Here is a 12,287-nt window from a genome sequence, read left to right on the forward strand (position 1 = left end):
GTTACGCCACTTCTGCACATTTTTTTAATTATTTCATTTTCTTGCGAGTTTTTTTTTTTAAATTACCGGAACACAAATGTTCTCCACACACAGATGCACACTTCTGGTGTCATGCAGCACACAGCATGTTGCTGTTGAATTATTTTATTTCATACAGTGAGAGGTTTTAAATGTATCCAGACTATTAATGACAATAGCTGCAGTAGACGTCTTCCATTTAACCTAAACTCACCAGTGGCGTCAGTTGCAGTGATGTCAACATTGTGTCCCAGGATGATATTGAGACATTCCAGGTGTCCTCGTGTTGCAGCCAAATGAAAGCTGAAAAATATGAAAGATACATAGAAAATGTAAGGAGAGAAACAGACAAGGACATGAGATTAAAGGACTGAACAGTATTCAGTACAGAAGAGAGGAGCTGCAAAAGTGATAGGGTGTAAAGAAAGAGAAGGAAAGGGTTAGACTTAAAGAACTACTGTGCGTGTGGTGTTTCCATGGCAAACAAACTGATGTTTCTCTTTGTACCAACATCGCATTTGGATATTTATCTACTGGTTAAAAAACCTGAGTTTGCACAACAACTCTGTCCTTTATTATTTTCCATTTCTTTCTTTCTTGTGTGGATGTGAAGATCTGGCGATGTGGTTTATGGCGACATGGATAACTAACATATAAACTGATAATTATTATTGTTTGGTTTTTTTTTTGGCAATGCCAACATTTCAAGAACAACACTTTTCCTTGTTATCTACTGACTCTATTAAGCACTTTCCCACTACACGCTTGCCAACAAGTCTTTAATCATCACTTCTGACTGGAAACATTCCTGCTCCCCTTCTCTGATTTAACCCACAGTAGCTCTGCCGCCGCTGGCTGTCATAGACTGCAAAGCACTTGTGTGTAAACCAATCTCTGGCTGTCACCCATCAAGCTGCTTGGACCCGTTTATACACTAACCCTGAGGTATCTGCCAAGGAGACAGCGAGGCTGTCACCTCAACACTGGCGTGGGTATTAAAAGCCGTGTTGATGGCCAGGAGTTGCTGGTTCTCGGGGAAGCAGAGGAGGGTCCTGACCTCTCGGGGCAAACGGGAGACAGGAAGCAGACCGGTGCTATCCAAATGAGGGGGACATAAGAGATGCGACTCGACAAGTTCATGAGCCAAAATCCTTTCCAAAGGGTGACTGAAGGAATGCTTCTGAACAGAGTCAAAAATATATACATGCAAACTTGAACTGGGGTGGTGGATTTCCCCACTGGCTTTAAGACAGCGACTTCACTAGAAAGACTGGAAACCGTGTCTGAATATCCACATTAAGACTTTTTGCAGCAATGAGAAAAACACGTTACATTTAAATAGACTTAACTCCAATACAATAGTCTTCTATAAAGTTAAGTGACTTCGGCCAACCCAGCTAGCCCTGCCTTAAAAAACAAGAAAAACAAGAGAACAGAAAAAGGATCGTCATTAAGTGGTTCGAGGTGGATTTTGGCGGATGAATGGATTCGGCTTCAAGGGAGAATATTCACTGACGAAATTTCATCTTCACACATGCTCCTTGGGCCAATTTCAGGTTGACAGCCTACAGAATAGGGTCGCTATTTTTAGAGGGAGGACAGCGAAGAGTACACCCCAGAGTAAATGGTGGTGGCTATGCTATACCTATTCAATAGTGTGCGTCTCTAGAGACACAACAGTCAAAGTATTGTGGCTGCGGTAGTTAATGTTTTCTTTGATTATTTCTACAATCTTGGGCAAATGAATCAAATCTATTTTAGTCAATATAATACAAATGTACTGGTAGTGTTCGGGAAAAAAAAAAAAGTCAAGTCATGCAAATTGGATTCAGCCCCAGTATTCATTAGAGCTGTTTTGATACGACACCAATTTCTTCATCAGACTCTGATTATGCTTAAAATGCGATGCTAGCCATCAGCGTTTTTCCAACACAGAGATGTCCAGTACCAGCTGACACTTAAGAACATTATCATTAAGGAGAATGTTTTATTGGAACATCTCTAATGTTAAAAACACTTTTTTTCTGTTTAGGATTGACTTGACAATATCTGCAGTCTGTTCCAAAAATATAATTAGACAGGGCTCCACCTCATGTGAAACTGTAGCTTGCTATTGTTATCTTTGAAAGTCACTTGAGCAGAAAATTCATTACTGCTAATCCTGACAAACAATGTGCCAGATGAAGTCAGTGCCAGTATCGTGCTGCAGTGAGCAACAGCCTTGAATAGTGGTCTGCTGTCATGTGGACTTCTGCTGCTAAGCCCTCGTCAGCAAACTATCACTACTGCACAGAATGAGCAGGTGTGACGGGTAGGCTTACCTCACTTGGGTCAGGCTAATGTCACTGCAGAGATGTAAACTGTTTACTTAGCTGGAAGCCTCAATGAAATAGTTACAGCTGAATTCATTATCTGAACACAGCGATGCTAATCCAGGATATAGCAAATTATATAAGGGGAGTTGCAGTTTGTAATTAGTTTCCCCACAGATCTCCATGATTACAAGGAGTAGACATGCAGCATTCCTTTGTTGGTCAGAGAGCCATAGACATGTGCTGATCTGTGTGTGGCCCGCTGAACTATACACAGACTTGCAATTGTGGGACACTTTAGTTTTGGCTAGAGTTGGCAAAAACATGACCTCTGTCTATAAATGTTAAGTGCTGATTTTATAGTTAACTAGTTCGAAACTGTCAGCCCTGCAGGCTCTCATTAAACAACGCGTGTACTGACTGCGTTTGTGTACAACAGCCTTCCTAGGCTGCCATTGTTCTTGATTTAGTTCTGACAAATTCTAGCACCTTATTATGAGACCAGGCATTTCTGAAGTTGTGCGTTTAATTCCATTTACTCACATGTATGCATGTATACAATCATTGGTCTTTGCAGTGGCAGCACAAGGGAATTTCACACACTGCCGAAAATACTCTGCATCTCTACTTCTGGGATCTGGTGCTCCGTAGTTATATACTCTAACAAAGCCTTTGGTCTGAGGCATGTGCTTCAGGTTTATTTTGACAGTGACTTATTCAGATATGTGGGATTAAAGTCAGGGCGCCTGGCCTCCCAAAGTGCTGCAGCGGGAATCTAGTTTCGTTTTGGTAGAAAACAAAGAGCGTTCTCTTCATGCAATTCTTTTTAAGGCAAGGGGCATTAGGATCCTTAATAGGAACAAATAGGGAGAGTTTGAGATACCCGTCTGTGGTCTTGCCTGGTAACCATGCAACATGTGAGACTTCTTTGGACACATTTCAGTAAAGTTGACCTACTTTTTTTCCCCCCACACCTTCCATTTTGAAACAACATTATCCTTCTGTTATCTGTCCCATTTTTTACCTTTTTTAACTAAAACCATATAACAAGTTTAAGACCAGCTCTTTGAAGAACAAAACCTGAAACCACTGAAAAACCTGTCTATAAGGAACACTCATTTAAGTTGTTTACTTATCCTGATGATAGTCTGCAGCTGGGGCTACATGTACAAGTGCTGTTGCAAGAACAACAGTGGCTCTGATCTTACTCTGCAGGGAGTCATTTCCTGTGAGGACAACACAAACAGACTCTGGACGAAGTGGTCATGACTTAACTTGCCACAAACATTCTTTATACCAACTCCCACACTGACCTCTTGATGGACACTAGGAGGGGAAATATCTGCATAGAAAAGGAGGAGGAGGTAGAATCGCTTAACACATCAACATCCTTCTATGGGAACATTTTGGAGGGTGTTGAGATATTTTTTCGTTTTTCTTTTTGTTTCCTTTTCCTGGCATTTTGGGGGAACTTTTTCTGTCGTTATTCTAGAGATTGGACAGTGGATAGAGTCAGATATCGGGGGGGGGGGGGATATAAACCCAACTAAATGTTTATAATTTCTGATGCAAGGTATTTTTGTTTATAAAGACAAATAATCTATAAATCACGTCTAAGTGTGCATCAGTGCAGAGAAGTATTAACAATGTAAAATGTAAACATGTTCACTTCTGTATCGGTTTGTTAAATGGGATGTTGTCAGTCTTTGAATAGCGGTATCAAGAAACTGGATATGTGTACGTCATAGTTTACTCACGCTGAACGTCCTTCTACGTCGAGCTTGGTGGGGATGATGCCCTTCTTGCTGAGAACAGCAGCAACCTTGTCCACCTCGCTACGTTCCACCGCCTTCATCAGCCGGTCGTCATACTTGTTCCAGTCTGTGTTCTGACGAGCACAAAAGTAACGTTTTAGACATACAGCATATGTTTTCAAGATTCAAGATTTTGTATCTTGAAAAGACAGTATTTCCATAATTCACATTTCATTTTTTGGGCCAACAAATTGATGTCAAAGCGACACATAAATATGAAGCACAAAGTTTATGTTTGACACAAACACAACAGACCTAAAGGCAATGTAGATATTCTTTTTGTAATACAATAACATACTTCAGATAGGGCAGCACGTGCCAAGAATGGCCCCCCCCCCCCCCGCCATGAGTGATGGCTTCCAAGTATGGAAACAGAAAATCACAAAGCTTCAAGAAGAACATTTGAACAAATCAAATGGGCACAACTTTTATTTAAAGCTCTGCATTTGTAAGAACATCAGCAGGATGCAAAATGAAAAAATCGAAAATGAACATGAAACCATAAATACACTATGACAACATGTTCAATACAAGGTAATTACAAAGCCTTCAATGAGGATGCTCATTGTCAGCCTCAAGAGGTTCAGAAAGAATTACAATACCGTACTGCCACTTTGTGATCAAAATAGCCTTCATGTACTTGTATTTTAAGATAAAAACAGAAGATCAGTATCCACCACACAAGCTTTGGATGAATGACATCAATTACAAAGAATACCTACAAAGTGCATGGAGGTGCATTTCAGCCAGCGGCTCATCTTGGGTGAGTGCAGCTGGTCCTTGCACCGAGCTACTGAAAAGGTTGCCATGATTTTGTTTTAAAAAGACAAAAAAAAAAAAAAAAAAAAAAAAAGAAGAAAAGAAAAACAAAGTTTACAAAAACACTCCTCAGTCTCTTGGTGCTCTCAGCCAGTGAGTGCAACACAAGATGGAGACAAAAGGGTGACAGTCTAAACTGCACTGGAGGTCCTCTTAAGGATCAACCTCTGGAGTTTCCTTCCCTCGAGGCAGAAAAGTTCATCTGGCAGGATTTTCTAAGCATTCCTAAGTTGCTCATTGGCTCTGCCTTGAAGTTCATCACTGCACAGCAGTTTAGTGACGGTTAAAGGGAGAGGAAGGAGGAGGAAGAGGAAAAGGATTGGAGGTGGAGAAGCAGTTGGGCCAGCCCTGCCAGCCCTGGGACCTGCCCTGGCCGGCAACTGCAACTCCTCCTCTGGAGGAAAAGTCAGCTCAGCCTGGCTACCTCTCTCCTCCCCCCAGTGTCTTCCCCTCTGTTCTCGCCTTTATCCTCAAACCTTCTTTTTCAACTAAAATCTTCTGTTGTTGTGATACTCTTCCTTTTCTTCTCTGCACAGTAGAGCAGTAACTAGGGAGCTTCTCCCGTTGCCTCTTCAGTCCTCTAAGAGTGGTCTCTCCAGTGTCTTCGCCCCACCAAATGGCAAGTCAGTCAGGCTCAGCGGGGTAAATATGTGCGCTCTCCCAGGTTTAAAATATCACCCCCTCCCCGGTAAACAGCAGTGGTGCAGACAGCACTGCAGACTGGTTACCTCTTTATTTTTTGACCCTCCAACCTTTATGTAGTGACTGATAGGAAGACAGGGGCTAAGAATACATTCTGGACATGCCTGCACCATGAGTAATGGCTTTAGTGTCTATCGGCACTGCCAGCATGAAACAAGGGCAGCCAAAAAGACCTTGCTTACATTGCCACCCCCCCACCGCGCTCCCCGCTCGCCTCCATCTGAAATTATTAATGTCAGTGGGGATTATGCTTTGCACATTTGAAGTGGTCTTGGCGCTGACCCCTCACAGGACACTGGGTTAAGAGCCACTGAACAAACCATCAATCTAAAGAGGAGTGTTGTGGCTCCAAAGCCTCCTGATCCTCGCAGTGTGGTAGCAAGGTTAAAGTCAGCCTTTTTACGACCCCGTCTGGGACTGCGAGCCCACAGAACCACACTTACACTAATACCCAGACTGTAAACACATAACCGAATGTCAAGAAGAAGATGCAGAGAAAGCTATCCAAGGGACCGTTTTATTTACACGCTGCATCAGCTTCTTGTGGCCTTGTGTTACAGGCTGCTGCCAGACTGGCAGAACTGATATCCACAAACATGCGAAAAGACCTCGTCCACATGACATGTCATGTGAAGAAGTAGGTGTCAACTTACGAAAGCTGCTCTGCCTAGCATAGAGACAAAGGCGCCAAAATGGCACCTAGCCACAGAGCATACTGTACATAGGTCACGTAAATATCTCACACGGGTGCTCTGGTGTGTGTGTGTGTGTGAGAGTGTGTGTGTGTGTGTGTGTGTGTGTGTGTATTTGTTAGGGAATCTGTTAATGTACTAGTTAATGATGGGGCTGTAAGCGAGCCACTTTAAGAGTCAACTACTGGTAGAGACCAATGAAACGTATAAAAAAAGTATATTCACAGGTTTACAGGTATGACTTGATGTTTGACCATGATGTTGATCATTGACTCTTTTATAAACACATGAGGTTGAATCGTGTTGTGGATGTGATGGCTATCCGACAGTGAAATGGTCTACATGAAACCACTTGACTCTCCTGCACCCTTTACGAGCAGGCAAGTTAACGAGCAGAACTCAGATCTAGTTTCATATCATGACGTCAATATGATGCAAAGATATCTCCCATCTTTAATTTCATTTGATGGAATAGCACCCTGCCGAAAAAAATGACAACAGCCTTTGGCCTCTGAATGAGTGTGAGGTTGAGTGCTTAAGCTTAAAAGCATTAAAGAACACGCACAGTATTTTATCTGGGTGTTGAAAAGGAATCCAACATTTATAGCTTGAAATGTTTCTATTTAATTCATGTTACATTACATGATGGCTATAAATATCAGATCTTTCTTTTTTTGTCTAAAAACTCGTTTTAAAGGCAGTTTCAAATATTTGTATGTAACTTGTTTGTGCGTAAAGGGACCATGTAAAATAATAAATCATAAATCTTGCCATTTACGTTGCCATAGCACCAGAGTTAGCTTCGAGCTAGTTTACATCTGCAGTCCATCAGCAGGTCATCGTCATGTCCTTGTACACTGATCAAATCATGTCACACATTTAATTGTAAATGTTCATCTTTTTATACAGAAACACCGGAAACGCCAGACTCCCTCAGAGGTCTGTAGATGGACCCATGCCTTACGAGTGTACAGCCATGCTTTTAGCCTTTTTTCTGGTTTTACAATGAAAGGGCAGCATTCATTCCCATGTTTTATTCAAGCCTTAAATTAATGTGGTTACAATGTGGAGAACAGTTAACTGATAAAAACTGTGTGATTATTAGTACTAAAATGCAAACAGAGTACAACCTTGAAGTATCCGGCTCTCCTCATGTATTGTAACCTCTACATACAGTACGCATACTGGGATGTTGACGCCAAACCGTGTTGTGTGCGACTAAAACAAACACATTACCTAAAGTTTCCGTCTCAATCTTTCAGGGACTTTGTGGAACAAAACATCAGCTGACACTGGATGAGCCATGTCAGGCCTCTACCTGTCCACACAGATTATTCTGGGTCTGAAAATACCAAGAATACTGAGGCTAAAGACTTTGTCATCTTCAACTCGGGTTTTCCACAGATGTCAAGAGGCTGTAATTCATTCCAACGCCTCATTTTGCTGCCTCGCTCTGCCCCTGGCAAGACTAATGGATCGTTAATGCGTGTAATGTCCTCACAGATGAAATCATCAGCAGAAAATATCCCACAGGTCATCTGATGACAGACCTGGTGCCAACACATAAACAGAAAACTATACACCAATATGTGAAGTGATAGTCCAGTCAAAAGCCAAGCTTCAGTCACTGACTGTGACAGTGTGGAGACGTGATCGTACGACACGTCTGGGAGAAGACACTCTGGCATGGAAAGAAAAACCTTTGACATTTTGTTAGTGACACGAACGATGATAACCAAGATCCTTCTCCCATACCGTTTGAATATTTGCTAATTATCACTTATCAGAACTCAACCGATCAATCATAATTTGTATAATGCCAATGTATAACAAGTGTAATCTGGAGACACTTCACAAAAGACTATATGGGATAATATGAACGCAGGATTCCTCCTTTGTATTCCTCGCCTTCCTGCAAAGCGAAGTGCAGCCGGCTTTACGTTGTTTGGTCTTCAGTTCCACAAGGTCGAGGTGAAGAAAGAAAAAGCACAAAGAAAGAACATAATATCAAGTTTAACGCCGGCATGAGATGAGTGTCATGATTTACCTTTGAGAGCTTTAAGGAGTCTGACAGAAGATCATGAAGTGTTACTTTTTTACTGTAGTCTTTTACACACAACACTGTTGTTGTTTTTTAAACCAGCAAACATCACAAGATAAAAGGTTCAGAGCAGCCAGTGAGCTAAATTAAACAAGGCTCAAATCCACCAAAGCTCTGCAAAGAGTGTTAAAGCAACACAAACATCTGTCCTGAAAGTGCTTTATTCAATCATGTTGAAAATATCAGCACTGTTTGTTGAGAATGAGAAGTCTTTTCTTCAAAACAAGAAAAGAACAAGCTCGATAATTACATTCAGGCTCGATAACAGCTCCACTTCAAATGTGAACAAAGAACCAAAGAAACAACATATAATCCACCCATTGGATTGCATTTCAACCCTCTGTGTACCATAATGCAGCTTACATCTTCAGTGCTGATATTACACTGACAAAGGGCGAGCCAACTCTTTTCAATGACTGTTTGAAATAATCAGCTTTTAGGTGTCAGCCCTTCAAACTACAGACAACCAAAGAATTTCAAAACTTGAGGAACTGGTAACAACATGAGCCATGCAGCTTATCTCTACGGTGCTATTTGATTTCATCATATTTTTCAAGGATTATCCAGTCTAATTCACACGCATCTTTAAGTACCATCAGGTTCATTCATTAAGTGTGAGGTAAACACACCAAGACAGTGTCAGCTAAACAAGTGAAGGGATAAATTAGTTGATAGCCTCAGACATTATACACTCTAAAGAGTTAAAACTTCTTTTTTTTTTTTACAGCTGTGTTTATTCTGATCATAAATCCTCAGAGATCGCTGTTTGTGACAGCAAAATAGCTGCCTGCAGTGTGAGTGTGAACATGAAAGCAATATCTCCAATATAATCACTTCACTGCCTCAGTGAAGCATTCCTAAAATAACCGCTGATCGATTACAACATGCAACCTCCTCAATCCTGCTGCCACTCTTCCACAACCAGCAAGGCATTTCTGGGATTATATGAGCACTAGCAGTTTTACACCCTCGCCAATCCCTTACACTGTACACACACATCTCTAATCTGCGACCACAGACCTGCGCATGCAGTGGTGCAACTGTCTGGGCATGTAGAGTGTAACCGAAACCCCTCAGGGACAGAGACCGAGAGGGCGGAGGAGGAGAGAAAGGCAGAGACTATATGAGGTGAGTGAATATGTAAAAGAGGTGAGGCTGTGACAAGAATCAGAATGATTGTGGTCCGTCTGTCACTATGGAACAGGTAACTCGAAGCCTCAGAGTGAAAGTCCCACTTAGAGCGAGCGGAGCCTTTACTGATGGTTCAGGCCAGGTGTCCATAAGATGGAGGCACTCTGTTTTTGGTATGTACACAGGCACTCGTTGCATATCTTGGAATAGCTTCTAAACACAGGACCACTCTTGCTGGGCAGAGTGTGGGCTCAATGCAGGGGGACCATCAGACATAAACGCCCTCTAGTGGTGAAGACAAAAAGTAACAGCTCCAATTCTCTAAAGTTTTATTATTATTCTGGCACAAAGATGAAACAGAGACCAGCTTTCTTTATCCAATCTGATTATTTTTTCCCAATAGCTTTGACAGTAAGAAACTGTTGTCATGAGGATGAAAAATAAACACTGGTAGGACAAAAGAAGATTCCAATGATACTAAGTCTCACTGTGTATAGTAAGTAAACAAGGGCAGTACAAAATCCATCGTTGTCACAAACGCAGCAAAAGTCATTTGACATAAATGAGAGATGGTTTCTCACTCAGTGTGCACGTACAGTTTACCGATTGAATTTGAAAGGAGGCTTGTGCATAACACCATGTTTTCACACTGGATGCAGTCAGATGAAGATTAAGTGAGCTATTACTTATCCTCAGAATAACTGATGCCGATTCTGAAGTGAAAGAATTAAAAAAAAAAAAGAAGAAGCTTTTTGGATTCATTATAAATTCAGAAGAATGTTGCTGATTTTTTTTTTCATTTGATGTTTAACAATATTGATCAATGTAATTGTACAATACATATTTTACCATATCATGCAGGCTTAGTATAAATCTGTCTACAGCAGTTGAAACCTCAAAAATGGAAAACTCTGCTCACAGTTCTGTTTTATGATTACTTTAATTAAAGCTTTCTGAAACCGCAACAGATCCATTTAGGGAAAATGGATAATTGGGAGTTTTGTGGTGACCCTCCAAATTTGGATAAAGCAGCCCTTCCAGCTGCTGGGTCACATCCTTTTAGATGACTCATGACCCAGAGGGCAAAGCTTTATTGCTATTTTCTCTTACTTCTGTCCCCCGCTGCCAAGGCAGCAGAACAGCCCTGCAGTTGCTCGAAACATGTGAACTTTGCCCCGGCCAACTCCCCAGGAAAGGCTCCACTGATCACTCAAACCAGGAAGACAGCTCTCAGAAGACAAAACATGTATTTCATAAGAGACGTCAAAATGGTGCACTTGAAGTTGTTAGTGCAAAGGAATTAAACTAAACGGTTCCTTAAATAATGCTTTTTCATTGAGTTGTGGATTTGGAGGATTAGACTCCAATCTTTTAAAGCTTCGGGGTTGTTTTTCATTAAAGAAAGATGAGCATATCATTCAGGAGTGGGAATGTAAATGATATGATGACAGTAAAATAAAGACAAAAGACAAAATGTTGGCACGATATTATGAAGTGAAGAGAACCCTGTTTAAACTGCATCTTCCCTCAAGTACTAATCAGTGTATATAAGCATTAAAATGTGCTTAAATTGGATAGTAAACTCGAGAATACACCGTTCAAACAACAGCATCTAGGCAAGTCACATGATATTTGCTCAATGCACTGATTGGCTTTGTGTCTGTAGAATAACATTACTGGTTTACATTTGATTGAATAGTACAACTAAAAAACATCACAGCAGAAATGCTAAAATTGTTCTGCAGTTTCCTTGTTCAAAACACTTGAACACGTAATTTCAGAACATTTCAAGGAAGCTGCTTGAACTTCCACTATAATCAGTGAAACTATCACAAACGATGCATAATCACCAATTATCCCTGTGCCAACAAATACAGCCCATTTCTTCAACCAAAGGAAATGACTACTGGCTCTTTGGTTTGACGCTTATATTTCTCCAGTATTGTTTCTTGCCACCTGTGTCCTTTGCAACATGGCATATGAATGATTGAAAAGAAATAAATAAAAAGATGGCTTTCCCCAAACACACAACATTTTATGCCTTTGCACAACCGTGTGTTGCAGATCGCTAATAAGTACGATCCATTCTGCTGCACACATCCACTCCATAAGCTTTTAAAAAACATGTCATGCCCAATGTAGCCAGAGCTTCAGGCCTAACCGTTATATATATTTACCAGTTGGCTGTGTCCTCTCTTAGGCAGAAAGTTTAAACCACCAATCCAAGTAGAAATGATTAAGGCTGTTTGTTTAATGTAATGTAATATCAAAGGGTGATTGTGACTATTCATACATCTGATATTATTGAATATTAATAAATTGAGGAGCTGAATAAAATGTTACACAAAATACAAGTCACATTAAGTTAGCGTAAAAAAATAATTAAGTTAAAAACAACAGATAAATGTCCAGGAATGACCCCTGAAGGTACATGTTCTGCATAGCTTTCACAAAAGAGATAAAAAAATCCTATTTCCTGTTCAAATGTCAGCTGCCTCGCTGACGCATGTTAATAACCATCATTGAAATAACAATGTCCTGAATCAGGAGCATTCAAAACATAGAGGGAAATGGGCTTTAGTGGAATGGAATATTATTGCAGCTGGCGTGATGATGTGGAGATAACAGAGAAAAACAAAGAGCAGACAGAAGCCGTAGGGCCGTTATATGATTTCCAATAAAGAGCTACTGAGGTCAC

At 40.9% G+C, this 12,287-nt stretch overlaps 1 protein-coding gene across 5 annotated transcripts in view; it reads right to left on the minus strand.

Moving 5' to 3' along the window:
- Positions 1-12,287, minus strand: part of uacab (uveal autoantigen with coiled-coil domains and ankyrin repeats b) — a 40,565-nt gene that overhangs the window by 15,149 nt on the left and 13,129 nt on the right. For 2 of the 5 annotated variants that reach the window (XM_079338801.1, XM_079338798.1), the window contains exons 2-3: positions 4,088-4,218; positions 233-321 (exon numbers count right to left, since the gene is read on the minus strand). In XM_079338801.1, the coding sequence (XP_079194927.1) occupies positions 233-321; positions 4,088-4,218 (220 nt within the window). Of the gene's footprint in view, positions 1-232; positions 322-4,087; positions 4,219-4,866; positions 5,610-12,287 lie in introns of those variants that run through there. The other 3 variants (XM_079338800.1, XM_079338797.1, XM_079338799.1) reach the window with 3 other exon arrangements.

This window comes from Symphodus melops (genome assembly GCF_947650265.1).
Source record: "Symphodus melops genome assembly, chromosome: 3".
Taxonomy (NCBI): Eukaryota; Metazoa; Chordata; class Actinopteri; order Labriformes; family Labridae; genus Symphodus; species Symphodus melops.